This window comes from Motacilla alba, chromosome 4A (assembly GCF_015832195.1).
Source record: "Motacilla alba alba isolate MOTALB_02 chromosome 4A, Motacilla_alba_V1.0_pri, whole genome shotgun sequence".
Lineage (NCBI taxonomy): Eukaryota > Metazoa > Chordata > Aves > Passeriformes > Motacillidae > Motacilla > Motacilla alba.
This window is the reverse complement of record NC_052045.1, coordinates 5,041,203-5,058,729: the sequence shown is the minus strand read 5'-3', so window position 1 is coordinate 5,058,729 and position 17,527 is coordinate 5,041,203. Positions and strand designations below refer to the sequence as shown.

Sequence of the window (17,527 nt, the reverse complement as noted above, 5' to 3'; positions counted from 1 at the left end):
TCAGATAGCAGGGAAATTAAATTAAGCTGATTATTATCTTGTCAGATACACACATTATGTCATGTTCGTTGCTTTTGCAAAATGATTGTTTCACTCAGGTTTAATAAATTTAAAATATCCTAAGCAATACACACTGGCATGACTGTAAAACATCTTTGGTTTTAGACGTTTAGATTTTATTTACTTTGATATTCTTATTTATTTTTATTATTTATTTCTTATTTGATTTATTATTTATTATTTATTTATTATTTTATCGTCTTTTTTTGTTTTATTATCCTATATAATTAGCATGTGTATATAATTCTCTAGATTGTTTATACTATTAAATATGCAATATGAAATATTTTATTTAGATTAGAAATATGCAATATGAAATATTTTATTAGAAATATGCAATATGAAATATTTTCTTCTCTGAAATCCCCCTTATTTCGGTAAGGGCTGTGAGCAGCCTCTGTGCCGAGTCTGGATCTGGCAGCTCCTTATGGTGACTGGCACCACTGGAAGACCCTGGAAAGCTTTCCCAAAATGTGGATCCTGCAGCCCCTTTGGTTTTCCATTTTTGAACCACGTTGTGCAGCTGACCCAGGCTGAGTTCCCTAATAACGGGAGCAAAGGGAAGCAGGAGCCTGGGAGACTCTCTCAGTGCATCTTCTGCCAGTGAAAGCAGCTCCACTGGCACGTGAAATTAGTTACAGATTGTTCACGTGGGGCCTTTCCCTCAAGGAATGGTAATGAAGGGAGCTGCTTCCGAAACAAGCAAGGCCACTGACCCTACTCGGGGTTCCACTGCAAAAATACTGCTTGAAACAAGAAAGCTGGGAGCCGAGTGCTGTCGTGAGCTCAAAGCAGCCTGAGCAAGAGGTGAAGGCAGAACTGCAGAGAGAATCCTGAAATTAAAGTCAATCCATCATCAAACCAAAGCTCATCAAAGCTCTGATTGAAAAAATTAAATTTACCACTAAAATCCATTTCCATTAGTGCACAGTGAGGGTTTCCTTTTGTATAAAACAGAAGAATTATCAGGTCAAAAGCAGAACAACAGCTAAAAACCCCCAAGTTTTAACTAAAAATGAAATTTAAACCCAAGTTTTAAGCACAAGGTTATTCACTATCCTCCTCACTCCTAACAGATCTCAGAGACCTAAATCACCCCAGGGGCAGCAAAGGATGGTTGAAGAGTTTTAGTGCAGACTGAGCCCATTCGGCTGTGGCCCCGTGGATGTGCTGCCGAGCTGGATTTGGGGATCAAAGTCCTGGCACATCCTACAGCGAGTGGATACTGCCCAAACAAAGGTTCCACGGGAGACACTGCCCCCTGAACCAACCAGCCTTCCTTCAACTACTTCCACCAGACATTCTGTAGGATCCATAAAAGCAAAGCCTCAGGTGCCCTCTGCTGGCTCTTGAACGACTGAACAGAAATGTTAAAATTAAAGATTTTCAGGTGTAGGAAAGCCAAACCCAATCCCAAACTCAAACCCACGCCACCTCCTTGCAGTTTTCCAGGGGTCCCTTGTTCTGTGTGTAAGGACAGAAAATCCTCAGAGATTTTCCTCAGGGCTCTGTTTATGCACAGAGCTCTCTCCATATCATTAAACATTTTTAAACACCCCATAAAATTAGAGCTTATGTTGTTATACTTAATATTAATTACTTCCCAGTTGTCCCAAATCTCTCTCAGTAGTACCCACTTTATTTTCTTCTTGTTTTCTTTCCATAAAGATTGAATTTTCTGGATGTCTTCCCACAGGAAAGACATCCCACGTGCTTGTCCATCCATGTACAGAGACGTGCAGCAGCCACACAACCTGGACACACACCCAGCATGAGTTGTCTGTACAATTTTATTTTCCACCTGCAGTTACATTTACAAACTGTCCCATACAAGTAAAGCAGTTTTCAAAGTGAACTCAACCAGAGCTACAAAAATTATTCTCTTCTCTATACACAACACCAGCTTCAGAATTTATGTCTATACACAACTGCTGATTATATTTAACAAAAAATCACTTTTTTTTTTGGCTCCAAGGATCTCCACAAAGGCAACTTGATAAGTTTTATCACATTGCAATCATGACATTAAAGTTCTTGTTTTTGTTTTGCTTCCCTCTCCTTTCATCTGAAGCTTTGCATGGCTTTGTTTTGGAATTCTAATGAAGACAAAGCTACCAACAAACAGCAGTTTTAGAAACAGAGGATAAAAATGCTGAGCAAAACCATCCAGCAACATTTCAAGCAATGTTTCACTTTAGATGTGCCTGCTCATCAGCAGAAATATTGAAATTTTAGCTGGCAATAAGGTTCCAGAAAAGCACAAACAAGTGATTTAACATGAAATGAACTTTACAAACAGCCGACTTACAGAGACAAAACAAGGTTGGAGTGAGGAGCCAGAGCTGCTCAGGGAAGAGAAATGTTTTGAAGAGCCTGAAGGGAGGAAGAATGAAACTCAAATATTGCTTAAAGAGTAACTTTCAGCTTTAAGCATTTCCAAATGCCATGAGGAAAATGAATGCATTTAAAATAGAACGTCAACCTTTCTGGATGCAGCTCCCAGCCTCGAGTGAAAGCATTTCCCCAGGAGAGGGCAGGAGATCTGTACACAGGAGCTGCCAGCCCCAAACCCTGGCACAGCTGGAATAAACAGCAGCTCCTGGAATGGAGTCAACAGGGCAAAAACTCCCTGTCTCAAACACCTATTTCTGCCTAAGTCTCTTAGCACCACAGTCCCCCAGACATAACCCTAATTATGTCAGTCAAACCTTTGTATTTGTTAATTCCTTTCAAGAGACAAAACTGGAAATCTGCGCTGGCTCTGGAGCTCACCAGCCCAGGATAAAATGCAAAACTCCACAACAATCAATAATATAATGAAGCTTATTTAACCTTTCTGTTGCAGCAATCTCACTCCCAGTCTATTTTTAAATCCCTCCAAGGCTCACAGCAAGGCAACAGACTGGGAAAATCAGCCATGTGGGAGCTCAGAATTGCTGTCTGACCCTCAACTAATTCCAGAATGGCCCAAACCAGCCTAAGAGCAGCATCATTTTTAACGTTAGAAGCCAGACACAGTAGCTGGAGCTGTCTGCTTTCAGACACTGAACCCTCAGCAGTTCATGGACAGCTCCGAGTGAACTCCGGTGTGGAGCGATTCCACAGCAGGAAGCTTCCAGCACCCTCATGATATGAACTAACTGAATATTAAAAAGCTGAAGGAAGTCCAGCAAGGCAAAGGCACACACACAGTCACCCCAGCTGGGTAACTGGGTTGCATAGATACACCATGACCATGGTTACAATGTTCAGAAGCAGCCAGGGAAGAAAATGCAGGAAAAAGTCCTTTTCCAGGATGTTTTATTAATCATTTGAAGGAATCACAGCCAGGCTACAGCTGTCAATATGTGCTTTTTAAACACCTTGCAACTTCTCCTGTTTACAGGAGGAACACTCAAGGTGTTTACATTTATTTTTAACCCCACTTTCTTTCTAACAAGTGAAAAGATCCCATTTTAAACTCACGGTTTTAATTCAGCTGCCAATGTGAGAGAATCCCACAACATTTCAGGTTGTTTTGTCTATCTTTTTTTCCCTACTTTATTTTTACAGTAACCTTGATTATTTTAGTACATAACATCCTCCTCAACCCTCAAAGTGAGCTGGGTAACACATTCAAAATAATGTCTGAAACTGCCCTGAAATGTTTCATCCTTTTTGCACATTTTCACTGAAAAAATCCCGCTTGAATAAAAAAGTGAGTTTTTTCTCTTTCCTTAAACAATTCCCTAACACTGGAAAACCCAAGTGGCCCTGAACACCAGGCAATTAAGAACCAATTCCAAGCCTGGTGCTCCACACCTTCCCTCACCCCTACAAAGACAAAAAATAAAAATGAGCCCAAAAAAAAATCAGGAAGAGAATGTGAACGTCACCGTTTATCACAACACATTACAAGTGGTCTCAGGTACAAATTTCTACAATCATTTCTTATTTTACAACTGCAACAAGAGTTTGAAGCTACTGAGAGCAGTCAGACTCTCTTACTATGCAGAAATATAAAGGGATTGCTAAAATTAGCTCGTCTATACAACCGGAATATTAAAAACAATGGGATGTTATCTGCAGAGAGCAACAGACCTGGCAAAGAGTCCAAAAATATATTTTATTCCTCCTGTGCTGACATGATGCCACCATCCAAGTCCCCAGGTATATGAAATCAGCTTTTGGTAACTCATTTTTGAACTAAACTGCTAATTTCAGCACATTTATCCTAAATTTTAAAGACTAAAAAACTCAAAGTACACTTTTTTTGTTTCAACAAGTGCATTTTCCAGGAGGTCCACGCTGTCCATCCCTGTGTGTTCCAGGAGTTTGGCTCTGTAGGAAAATGATCTACAACAATCATCTGAACTGATACATCAGTTCTCCAACCAGAAACAGTTCTCATCATTTAAAAAAATCACTTCATAATTTAAAATATATCTCACTGACACTCTGCTTTGCTTGAAACTAGAATGTACCACCATTAGTAGCTGACTTAGAACATCAACTTGAATTTGTGAAAAAAGCTTGCAAAAAATAGATCAACTTCCAAATGTACAGAAAAGGACATCAGAGCTGATATTTTTGGGTCACTTAATGTATTTTAGAAAGAGTAGCAAGCTGGGAGTGAAGTACCCTACATTACAAATATTCAGACACCTAAGCTGGACTGTTTTACACCTCGAGTGTAGTGCAGGGTTAGTTCCAGACAGGGAATTTGGAAGCAGGTCCAAAGACCTGCAGCTCTGTTCAGTTAGACTTGATCACGTAGGCGGGCCAGTCTCTGTGACAGCTCATCCTGCACAGGTGGAAAACAAAAAGGGAAAACCAACCATCAGCAACAGGAAAAGCAACTTTTGCCACCTCATGTCCAGCTGATGAGAAATTCTCTCATGGCTTAACAAGATTTACTTAAGACCTCAAGCATGGCTGTGAGGGAGGAGTTTGAGAACACAAAATGAAGCAGAGAAAGAATTTTTTTCAAAGAACGTGGAATATTTGATAGGACAAGGGGGATGAAATCCTTCCCTGGGAGGGTGGGGAGGCCCTGGCACAGAGTGCCCAGAGAAGCTGTGGCTGCCCCATCCCTGGAAGTGTCCAAAGCCAGCCTGGACGAGGCTTGGAGCAACCTGGGATAGTGGAAGGTGCCCCTGCCCATGGCAGGGGTGGCACTGGATGAGTTTTAAGGTCTTCCCTTTAACATTCAACAAATATATTGTTAAGACTACTTTGATAGCAAGACTTTTAACCACACATTTTCCTCGGAACAGCTGAAATAGAATTTAGCAATTCAGCATGTTGTTTTGACTGAGTGAAGCATTAATTCTCACATCCCATTTCTCCAGAAAACATTGACCTCACTGGAAATCCAACATTTACCTGTTCTGCCGAGGCCACGCTCGTAGCAACTGAACCTGTCTGTCCTTGAGGTAGTTCCATGTTCAGATCAAGGCTAAGAGGAGAAAACAGAGCAAACACCAAGTCAGGCATGGGTGGATCAAGGGGGAAGCACAATAATTGACAGCAGAAGAATAATGAGACAGCACCCCCTGAACACTCCAGAGTTACACATGCTGGTGAGTAATTTTGACTCACTACCAGGACAAGTCAGGTATGTCCAGAGGTAAAAGGAAAATTGTGTTTTTTCTCTGCTTCCAAGAGACAGCTTATTAAAAAAAGGGTATTTGACCTTAGATATAATCAGCAAGGGCTGTGGAAACCAAGATTTATTCTAAAGAAATAGAAATTTCACCTACCCTGCTTCATCTGCCATTTCCTGCAGGAGCATGTCCACTTGGTTCTAAAGGAAAACAAAATGGATTGCTGCATTTGGAGTTTCTGACAACCTCTTGTTAGATTTTCAGAGAACAGGAATTATTTTAACAAAACTGATTTAAAGGTAAATGCCCTTGGCAGAATAGTTTTGTGCTTAACCACTAGAAGGTATGAACTCAAAAATAAGGAGCAGAGGTGCTCAGCAGTTAAAATGACATTAGTTGAAGTCTGGTTTGTAAATAATGCTTCTACAGAATTCAACTTACCTGTAAAAAAATCCAAACATATACCTGAGTGTTTCAAGTGCTGTTAATGAACAGTTTAGACACATAATTTAAGATCACCTTGCTAAAATAGATTTTATCATTCTTACTTGTGGTGTTGTTAATGTCGTAGTGTTGCTCATTGTGTCTTCCATCTGTTGTGTCTGAACATCCAGTGTCTCAAACTGATGCTCAAATTTGTCCATTAGTGCAGATATCTATGAAAAATATGAATCAAATCACTTATCTCCAGATAAAAGAAAAATTACATCTCAACTGGAAAACTCTTGATTGTATTTCCCTTTTTAAAACTTGTCCCTGTTGTCCCTTCTGCTTTTGATTTCAGCTCCAAGAAAATAAAGTCTATTTACCTTTTCCAGGTTCATGCTCTTCAAGGTGGCATCCATAGACTTCACCACCCCTGCCATCGACTTTGTAACCTGAAACAAGGGGAAGGAAATTATTACAAGGAAAAAACCAGCAGTTTAGGAACAAATCCTTCCCTGTGAGGGTGGGCAGGCCCTGGAATGGATTTCCCAGGGAAGCTGTGGCTGCCCCTGGATCCCTGGAAGCGTCCAAGGCCAGGTTGGACAGGGCTTGGAGCAGCCTGGGATAGTGGAAGGTGTCCCTGCCCAAGGCAAGGGGTGGTACTGGATGGGCTTTAAGGTCCTTCCATTCCAAATTATTCTGGGATTCTGGAATTTCCTACCCAGCTCTCTTATCTCTGTCCACAGAGCTTTGACAGTACCAAACAGGAGGGAACATCCTATTGCCATCTGGAATGTCATATTTTCAATAGCTCCTACCACTCCCAGCTCTAGAAATTAACGCAGCCACTTGAAATACACCTTATGAGGCAAAATTCACTAAAAATGAGCTTTATATGGCATTCATTTCTGCAGACTTGAGACCTGTCACTGTTAAGGGATACATCTGGTCCACAGTTACAATAAACTTTTCAAGGGGAAGAGCAGTAAATCAGTTTACCTTAAACAACTATCTACTGGACTCACAACTCCTACCTCACGACTTCACTTTGAAGGGGAGAATTATCTTTGTGAAACAATCCAAAGAGCAGCCGCCAGAGGAATTCCAGCAGCCGATTTACTCTTGGCTACCTCTAAAACCGAAAGCTCCCAGCTCGTTGCAGCTGGAACGAAGCCACTGCAGAGAAGATGAGAGGTCTCCTCCTTGCCCCTGCAGCACGGGGAGGGCCTCACCTTGCCCATGGTGACGGCAGTCTGGACCCTGGCTGCCACGGCGTCCACGCGGGCGCTCATGCGCAGGAAGTTGATGGCCTGGTTCTTCTGGCGGATGGCGTTCTCCGCGTGGATCCGCGCCACCTCCATGTTCCCCTTCTGGATGGCCTTGGCAAAGAGGGGGACAAAAGGAAAAGCCTGTTACCCTTCCCTGCTCCTGTACGTAGGATTTCTGTGTAGTCTCTTTTCACTTGGAAAGAAGCATTAATTAGTCACTATATCTTTTTCTATTAAAAAAAAATAAACAAATCTCTCCCTCCTTCCACAACAGATCGTAAACATTTCCAAGATGAGAACTCCTAACTTCTTTCCAAGGAAGGCATTGGAAAGAATGCACTGCAAATAGGCAGTTTTGCAGAGCTACAGAAACACAATTTCTGTTCCTAAAAACAGTTTCAGTCTCAAGACACAAACACAGGCACAGGTGGTACAGCTGTATCTCATGGGCAAAAACACATCAAATCAACTCAGTCTCTCTCTTCACGACTTCAAGGACTCAAAAGCTGTTTTGAAGCTCCTCTCCACAAGCCCATTTAACACAAGCTGATAAACATGAAGTGGTTTTAACTCTGAGAACAACAGTCTCTACCAAAGCAGATACAAGGCAATTCTCTAGGGAAGCAAATGCCACCAGCCATCCACGAGGATTTATCCTTACGCTTATTAATAAACACAGGAATATTTATAGTCACATATTTTAAATCACAAACATTGACCACACGATTACTAGCATGCACACCAGGGAAATGACAACACACCAGATGTCTTCCTGCCCTAACAGGCAAGCAACAGATCTAAAAACTTGGTTCAGACTTACCTTCTTAATTTTAGCTTTCTCAGCCTTTTCTTCTTTGTCGCATTTTTTGGAGTTCCTGTTAAGCTCCTTTGCAGCAAACTTCAAATTAAACAGGTGTTCTGCAGTGCAAGTTAAGGGACCAAACCGATTTCAGAGTGATAAATCCAACCACCAAATACCCCCCAAGAGGAACTGAGAGTGGTTCTCTGCTGGTTACTTCCACTCTCACACCAGAAGCCTGCGACTCCCAGTGAAATGATGTGGTTTCCTGACCTGCCCCCTCCAAAAAAACCCCAAAGCCCCTGAAGAACACAACAAATGAACTGTGTGACAGCAAACTGGCTCAGCTGGCCACGGCCAGCTACAACCCAGCAGGATCCTGGATTTAAATTGTTCTTGCAGCTCCTTCCCAGGCCTGGGTCATGTGAGTGATCCCAGGCTCCCAACAGCTCCATCATCTGACTTTTGGGCAGAGACTACTCCAGTCAGGAAGAGAAACTTTAAAAACAAAAGTTCAACTGCTTAAACTGAAAGCTCCAAGAAAACAGTAAGACAAGCCTCCAGAGTGATTTGGAATGACTGTACTAAACTATTACTGACAGAGAATAGAGTGTGCACTGTAAAGACAACAATCAAAAACCCTTTCTTGAAATACTGTTGATGAAACTGTCCAAATAATATCAATAATATGAGTCCTTCTCAAACAATATGTAAGTAAAAAGCTTTGTAGGTTTCTTTCCTGCCACCTGTGGTATCCTAAGAGGAAGATGCTGCAGGTTCTAAGATGATTACCAATTAAGTGGAAACACAAAGCTAAACACTATGAGTACTTGAGGTTTCTTCAATATTTCAAGCACATAAATTATTCCAGAGTGGTTTTCTGCCTTGAAGTCCAGCCATTCCTCTTACTCTGGCAGCAACCTGGAGACATTAGGAATGTCTTTTGTTATCCTATAAACATCACAAGCAGGCTACAAACAGGTAACAAATGTGACTTTGCATTTAGAATATCTATTAATGTAGCTACCAGAAGCAGAGCAGTTTATTTTGAAATAACGTCCTCAGTTACTCAGCTAGGGAATTTACCTGACATTAAACCAGCTCACCTGCCACCTCCTCAGCTCACCCATCTCTGAGGAGCACATTCCTGCTCCTCCCTTCAAGTGTCTTTCTCAACGTGCCACAAACCGAGTGGAACCCAACTTCCACCTCAGTCTGTGACTCACAGTCAGCTGCTCCAGCAATCCCTACCAGGACAACCGGCAATGCCAGCCCTGCCTGCACATTCCAACCACACTGAGACCACTGGAATCCACACTGAGACCTCTGGGCTCTGTAAGAGTTTTCTGCCCCGTGTGTTAAGATGTTTTCATACAGCAAGAAAGTTCCAGTCAGCTCACACAGGGCTCTGCGTGTAAATTCTTTCAAAGAGCAGGAAGCACAGCTGACGTGGTATATGTTTGAGGACAGCCCAGCTGACATCACTCCAGTTTACACATACGTATGCTGTCCCTCCTGTCCATGAATACTATTTTTAGTATAAACTGTGTTTTCTGCCTCAGGAACTGGGCTGTCCCTACATTCACCACAGCCCTGCCTCCTCCTCTTCACTCCCAGCCCAGGCTGCCTCATCACACCTTGGGAAGAGACACCGAAGTTCCCACCCACTTCCTTGTCCCTTCAGGGCAGTAAACCACAGAATAACCGAGGTTACAATGAACCTGTGGAGATCACCCAGTCCAATCCCCCGCCCTGGCAGGGTCACCTGGAGCAGGTGACCCAGGAACGTGTCCAGGTGGCTTTGGGATCTCCCCAGAGAGAGACTCCACACCTTCATGGCAGCTGTTCCAGCGCTCTGCCCCCTCCACGGAAAGAAGTTCTTCCTCGTGTTGAGGTGGAGCTCTTGGTTTTTAGTTTATGATCACTGCTTCTCATCGTGGTGCTGGGCAGAGCCTGGCACCATCTTCTGACACCCCCTGGAGATATCGTTATGGAATATGAGATCCCTTCTCGCTTTTCTCGTCTTTAAAAGACAATTCCGAGGCTGAGCGATCTCAGCCCCTGCCAGGGTCACACCCAGCCCTCCCGCTGCTGCCCCTCGGTCCCCGCGACCACCGCCATGAGGGGGATTCGCCCCCTCGCTCCCCGGGGCTCCTCCCGGCGGGGAGGCCTCGCTCCTCACCGTCACCGCCACCGCCACCTCCCCCGGCCCAGCCCGGCCCAGCAGCTCCCGGCCCGTCCCGCCCGCGGTCCCGCCCGAGGATACTCTCCATGTTGGACATGCTGGCGGCCCCGGGGGGAGCGGCGCGGCTCCGGACCGGGCTGGGGCAGCGCTGGGCCCGGGGCGGCGGCGGCTCCGGCGGCTCGGGGTTCCGGCCCCGTGACGAGCCGGGGCGGGGCCGCGCCTGCGGCTTCGGGCTGGGAGCGACCGGGAGCCTCATCCCGGCCCTCCCCTGCTGTGGGCCGGAGCGCATCCATCGGTTGGGGTGCTCTGAATCCCAGCGAGCCTGGCTTTGGACGCTTCAGGGGTGGGGGAGCTAGAGCTTGTCTGCCAAATCCATTCCAGGGCCTCACCGCCCTCACAGGGAAGAATATTCTCCTAATATCCAGTCTAAATCACAGAATATCCTGAGTCGGAAGGGATCCACAAAGATCATCAGTCCTGCTGGTGGCCCTGCACAGACACCCCAACAATGCCACCCTGTGCATCCCTGGCAGCGTTGTCCCAACGCTCCTGGAGCCCTGGCAGCCTTGGGGCCGTGCCCTGGGAGCCTGGGCAGTGCCCAGCACCCTCTGGGGGAAGAACCTTTCCCTGATCTCCAGCCTGACCCTGGCACAGCTCCAGCCGTTCTCTGGGTCCTGTCCCTGTCACCACAGAGATCAGCACCTGCCCCTCTGCTTTCCCTCACGACAGAGTTGTAACTTCGCTGAGTTTCCTCTCAGTCTTCTCCAGCTGAACAGACCAAGTACCCTCAGCTACTCCTCAAGGAACTTCGCCATCTTCCTGTCCCCTCCTTTGGACATCTTTCATTCAGTTTGGATCCATCCCCCAGAGCCCCGCCTCTCCAGGCCCTTGTAATAAATAAACAGTATTCCTTCATCTTTTTTCAGCTCCTTCAGGTACTGGAAGGCCACAATTAAGTCACCCCAAAGCTTCTCCACAGTGGACAAACGCAGCTCTCCCAGCTTTTCTCCAGAGCAGAGCTGCCCCATCCCCTCTAATCATTTGTGGCCTGCTCTGGGCTGGCTCCAGCAGCTCCACGTCCTTCTGGACCCCAGGGCTGGAGGCAGCTCTGCAGGGCAGAATCCCCTGTTCCTGCTGCCCGCACTGGGATGAGCCCAGGACCTGGGGGCTGTGGGCTGGGCCGTGTCCAGCCTCTCAGCCACCAGGATCTGTATTCAATGATATTTTCTGCTGAGGCATCTCAGACAAAACCTGCCAAGGAGTGATGCATCTGAGCTGGCAGTTCTTCCCAGGTGAAATGCCTGTAGGAGTTGTGGATACGGTAATAATGCAAGAGTGCTCGTGGCAAATGAACTGCAAAGAGTGTGGCAGAAGACACTTGAGCAAAGCCAGTAACTAATTATTCTTGCTGGTGTCTCAGGAGTCTGAATTTATAGTGATAAAGATCGCTGAGTCCTGTGAAAAGCTTTGAAACCGAGCTGGTGACACCATAGCAGTGACAGACTCCATGTGTGTAACAGGAGAGGTCTGCAGGAAAGACCCTTTTACCCAGGAGATGGGAAAGATGAGATTTTCTGGATCTGATAATTCTCAGTATCACCAGTTCACAGAAGTGTTATTATCTATGGTTTTAAACCACATCTTGGGAGGGCTGTAGAAGAGATTTAACATATTTAATTGTTCTCTGTTTAAAAGAGTCTGTTCCTGCTTGGACAACTATCCTGTGTTCAGCCTCTTGGAAGCTTGCACTGTAATTCTCATGAGTAATAGTTCTTTAAATGAATAAGGTTTTCCAGGGTCAGAAGCAGACACTAGATCATTGAATATCCACCTCCTTTTTCTCTAATATTCCTGGAACTCTCTCATTAGGACACAATTTGGAGGTGGCAGTGATATTACATAGGAAGTATTAGAGTGATCATCTACTCTGAAAAAAATGATTCATTTCAGTGCTGTCAAAGAGAAGAGAACCTGGCCTAATTACTCACCACAGTGTTAGAGAACAAAGCAGCAAAACCTGCTCAGAAACAGGAGCATGCAATGTTCTACCTCAATTAAACCTGGAGAAGCACCAATCAGTGTCACACAGGTGTCACAGGAGGAAACACACTGAGCTGCAGCTTCCTCAGAGCTGCTCAGGACATTAGCTCACAAATTCCAACTAAAAGCACTCCTTTTTCACTGCTGAGGAGATATCCTGATGGTATACCTTAAAAAGCTACCTGAGTTAAAAAAAGAAATAAATTTTATTGGTTAGGGGTTTTTTCCTGGTAATCATCACCGAATTTTCATTATTAAAAAGACTCCAAATTTGGAAGAAACACATTGCCAAGCAATTATCATCAACAACCTGAATGAAATGTTACCTACTGTGGGTGCAGGTGTAGAGATACACCAAGATGTTGGCACAGATTGCAATGAAACCCATGTAATTTAGTAATTTATAAATATTTTTGTTATAATAACAGCTGGAAGCCTAGGTGGGTCCCTCCTGAGCTGTGCTTTGGATGCAGAGTGAGGGTTTGCTCACGGGAGCTCAGTGCCCAGACCCTCCAGCCTCTCTCATGTAGGAGAAAAAGAACAACTTTGACATTGGAGTCCCTGTTTTTTTGACATCTGAGTCACCAATGGTTAGGAGGGAATAAAGCTGTTGATTGAACTCTTGGTAGAGACCTTCTGCCTTTAAAATGAGGAATTTGCTCTATCCCAGGTTTTGAAAGGTGAAGGTGCAGTTGGTGGCTTTTTCCAGCCAATAAAATTGTAAATAAATTGGTTTACCTTCAAACAATCATGGGTGTCCAGTACTGCTCATTAGACTAAAATCAGCTTGCACAGACATGATTTCTGAACAGTTCCCTGCTGCATTTTTCATTTCAATTCTTGATAAATCCATTTTAGAGCCCCAGTCATTCTGCACTAAGGTACCAGCTCTCAATTCTCAAATCTCTTCCAAAAGCAGCAATTTCAAGTCTGCCTCCTGCCTCCTCCCCTCCTACACATCCTCCACCTCATCTTGGATGCAGCAAATATTTATTTTTCCTTAAATTTTATTGAGTTGTGAATTATATGTTGCTCCCTCTGTAGCACTTTGGAGAAATAAAACTGACAAACTGAGCTGCACAAAAAGATGAGCTAGGGAAGAAGCAAACTGAAAATATGAAAAAAATCAGAATTATTAAATAAAAGTGCTGAAAACTCAGCAGAATTCAGTTTCCAGGCATGATGGAGGTGTATGGATTCAGCAGTTTAATGAGTGCACTTACAGGTGGTGATGGTGTTTAGGGCAGGAAGGAGGTGATGAGGTGGAAAACATTCATTAGATAAAATTTTCCTTCTCTGCCTGTGGTGTTTTAGCTCAGTCTTTCTCCTTCTTTTACTCTGCCTCCATCATGTTCTTTTTCATCTCTTTTTTTCCTGTTCCTGTGTGTTTTCACGTGCAGGAATTGACCAACTCAGGATTTGTTAAATATAATGAGCTTTTCAGTGCAGTGTGTTACAAACATTTGGCTTTTCCTTGATGCCTTTCAGCCAAGCCCACAGGAATACCCTTCATGTTTTGCAAGAGGGAACAAAGGTACATTTTCTTTTCATGGTACCTGAGATCCCATATTGCATAAACCCCCCAAAGAGTGACTATTACTATAAAATGTCATTTTTGAAATGCACCCAAACGTAAATATGACTTTGCCATTAGGTATAAAGGCCACAAACACAGCTTGATTCTTATTCTTGTGATGATCAAATCCTTTAATTTTGACGTAGTGATGACTTGACTCTGCTCAGTGAGATTCTCACCATGTGCAATGGTTACAGGCCCGAGCCAAATGAGCTCATGAGCTCTGGCTTGTGAACTGTGACACCAAGAGCGATGAGGATCAATTTTAATCACAATAATTGATCTGGTCCCTTAGTCACTCCCGGTGTCAGTCACGCATGAGGCGCAAGAGGCAGCAAATGTTAAATAGGAATTCAGGAAGTAGAACATCAGAACGAGCAAATCCAGGTGTGATGCAGCACTGCTGAGAACTCTGACCCTGCCAGAACACTTGTCATTAAAATGCAAGGTTTTTAGGAGATGCAAATAAATGCAACACAAGGACTGGACTTGTATTTAAATTCTACATACAGCAAAAAGAAATTAAGGTGATAAAGACATTGAGGGATGTGGGATCTTGGCTGCATCTCTGAGGCAGAAGCAGTTGGCCATGGGAGGAGGGGTGATGTTATCCCTTGGGATGAGCCAGGCAGCTTGGGGGGAGCAGCACTGGCACCAGGACCTGCACGCGTTGCCCACTGGCTACTGTGCTTTTCTACTTGCAGCAGATTCCCACAGAAGGAGAATCACTGATGGTCCAAAATGCTGGTGACTCACCAGATTTCCACTGCAGGTGGTTGGCAACTGCGCGAGTCCAGTTCACAGACGGAACGACAAATCAGTCCTGGCTCTGCAGGAGAGAGACGATGGCAAAATGCAGCTCTGCCCACTGTCTGGACCTGGGTAAACAGGGGTGTTCTGGCGGGTGTAAAGGGCCTGTTGATCCTGACAATGTTTGTACCACACATGGCATGGTTACATCCCCAAATGAGCATTCCCATGACTCGATAAAATCACTACAAGTATAAGGTAACCATAAAATCATGGAGTGGTTTGGGTTGGAAGGGACCTTAAACCCCTTCCCCAGCCCTGTTCCCTGCCATGGGCAGGGACACCTTCCCCGATCCCAGGTTGCTCCAAGTCCTGCCCAAGCTGGCCTTGGCCACTTCCAGGGATGGGGCAGCCACAGCTGCTCTGGGCCACTGAATGTTGTTTTGTTCAGCACTGAACTGTTCTTTCACTGAGACACTCCTGTAATAGCTCCACCTAAAAGACACCACTGAAAGTGGGCAAAACTGAATTTCTGTTCCACAGAAAATTCACCAAAAATTGCTCTCATTTAGAGTGCACACCAGAAATTATATGATTTTCCAGGAAAGCAGAGTCCAATAATTAATGTTTTAGAAAAAAACTAATTTTCTGACTTTAGTTTTAAATTTCAGTTGGTTCTGGTTTTGGGGCTTTTTTAATAAATCACCCTCCTCTTAGTCATATTTCATGTTCTTTAAACATCATTGCCTTTAAAACCTTCTGGCTGTCCTTTGAAATGTTGCCATCTCCTTCAAAGCTCCATGGCAAGAAAACTTCTTCCACCATGGGCATCATTTATCTGAAGCAGCAGAGGGATTTCTCCTGTCTCTTTGTAGAACAATGAAGACAAACAGGACTGTAAAGCCCAGAATGAAGTGTTTAGGAATTCAGGATCTGAAATGCAGCAACCAGAGGGCATGAAAGAACCAGTTCAATAAAACCATTTAATTCTCCAATAGCAGCATTAATGATCTGATCCTCCACCTCTGAGGTCTCCCAGATTGTGTCATTTTCAGAGAAATTGGTGTAAATCTCAGTTAGGTCTTTTTTGAAAGGCGGAAGGACAGGGAAACCAAAGGGCTCTACATCACTGGGCTCAATTATTTTTACTACTAAGGTTTTTTCCCTGTTCTATTACCATGAATTTCCTGAATAAGCTTCATTTCCAGCTTATCTCTGCCAGGAGCACTGGCACAACCTTCTACTGAGCTGTGCTGGTTGTGCTCTGCAATGGTTTGTGGATGTTCAATTTAAAATAGGGACGTGGGGTTTCACTCAAAATAGACTGAGGAAAACAAACTGCTAGTTCTGAAAAAGATTTGAATGTTTGTTTTTTTTTTTTCCCCACAAAATGCTCTCTGTCTGTTCTTAAATAGATTAATATTGAGCCTTTGAAAATACTCTCTCAACCACTGAGCAAATGAGAAGCCTGGGACAGATTTAAGGAGAAAATTAAACTTAGTTAATGTGACAGGGAAGTGATTTTTCTTCTGGAAAAAGACTGGTGGAAAGAAGCAGTTAAAAGAACCAGCGTGAAGATAAAAAATAAAAATTATTTTAAAAATTAAAATTCTCCTTTCAATAATAAATCAATACAGCAGCCAGGAATGGCTCTGCCATTACTTGGGGTTGTATAGCTGTGGCTGAACTCAGCCCAGCCTTGGAGGAAGACAAGGACCTCCAAAGGCTCAAAGACTTCAAAAGCTTTTATGTGGGATAGCAATTTTTTTCAAGGTAAAACGGTGTTTTTATGTCCTTGCTTTGCCTTTTGTTGCATTTTAATTTGGGGCTTTTAAGAAATCATCCTCCAGAGTACTTTTAGGGCTTTCCCCCCTTTTGTCCCCAGCTGAAATCATGTGACAGGGAACCTCCAGCAGCCTACGTGACTGCTCTGTGCTCCAGGGATTCAGATTTCTGCTGCCAGGGCTGTCTGTGCTGTGCCGAGCCTTTCAAACATGTTTTCTCAATGATGATCAAAACAAATCCTTCCTCTCAGTGCAGCATTTATCAGAGTTGTTGATTCTCTGAAGGAATCTCTCAGCACTTGCCATTCTTTGGGATTGCTGCAATATTGCACAACTCAGTAAATAATAATACCAGGCTCCACTGCAGCTCTTTCCACACAAAGCCCATGAAACTGCTCCTTGCAGCACATGAATCCCAGTGCGGAGCCTGGCTGCTTCTCCCTTACCGATCCCATCCGGTCTGTCCTGAGCCTTTCCCACTCTGCAGTGTGCAAACCGCGGCTGCTGCTCCGCTGCCCGGTGACTCAGCGCTGCTGCCGTCACGCTGAGGTCAGTCCCAGCTGCACGTCTGGCCTCGGGCTCCGGCACGGAACTGTCCCCGGGACACCGGTGCCACCAGCCACCAGCGGCCTCTGCCCCCGCTGGGACACGGGCTGCTCCAGCCTCTGCCCCGCTGGAGGGGAAGCGCCATCCCGGCTCTTTTCCCTGCGGGTCCGGGTCCACGGGAAGTTGGATCTGAGTCTGCAGTGTCCTGACAGCCAGGGGGGACATCCCTGTCCTGGGGGACACAAGGCAAGGGAGGGGATTGTCCCGCTCTGCTCCGCACTGGGGCGGCCTCACCTCCAGTCCTGGGGGAAGTTTTGGGCGCCACAAATAAGAAAGAATTAAACTATTAGAGAGCGTCCAAAGGGGGCAAAAGATGGTAGAGGGTCTCGAGGAGTGGCTGAGGTCACTTGGTCTGCACAGCTGGACAAGAGGAGACTGAGGGGACACTCATCACAGTCACAGCTTCCTCACATGGGGGAGAGGGGGATAATGGGAATTTACAGGCAGT

General features: G+C 44.8%; 1 protein-coding gene and 1 long non-coding RNA gene across 2 annotated transcripts; both read right to left on the bottom strand.

The window, feature by feature from the left end:
- Positions 1–1,832: 1,832 nt before the first annotated feature.
- Positions 1,833–10,555, bottom strand: CHMP1B (charged multivesicular body protein 1B). Its single transcript, XM_038123002.1, has 8 exons — positions 10,405–10,555; positions 8,160–8,257; positions 7,304–7,450; positions 6,455–6,523; positions 6,194–6,301; positions 5,802–5,845; positions 5,425–5,497; positions 1,833–4,843 (listed from the first exon to the last, which is right to left on the bottom strand). The coding sequence occupies exons 1-8, from the start codon at positions 10,418–10,420 to the stop codon at positions 4,799–4,801; spliced, it is 600 nt and encodes a 199-aa protein (XP_037978930.1). The 5' UTR covers positions 10,421–10,555; the 3' UTR covers positions 1,833–4,798.
- Positions 10,556–14,223: 3,668 nt separating this feature from the next.
- LOC119712825 lies at positions 14,224–17,003 on the bottom strand. The gene is made up of 3 exons (XR_005259881.1): positions 16,920–17,003; positions 14,696–14,768; positions 14,224–14,357 (listed from the first exon to the last, which is right to left on the bottom strand). It is a non-coding gene; the product is annotated as an uncharacterized LOC119712825 (long non-coding RNA).
- Positions 17,004–17,527: the final 524 nt, after the last annotated feature.

Bases quoted from the DNA above. Each gene is read 5' to 3' on its own strand.
- CHMP1B (XM_038123002.1), bottom strand. The intron at 7,451-8,159 runs GTAAGTCTGAAC...CTCTTTGCCAAG, and splicing joins AGAAAGCTAAAATTAAGAAG to GCCATCCAGAAGGGGAACAT. The intron at 6,524-7,303 runs GTGAGGCCCTCC...CCCTTGTTTCAG, and splicing joins CTGCCGTCACCATGGGCAAG to GTTACAAAGTCGATGGCAGG.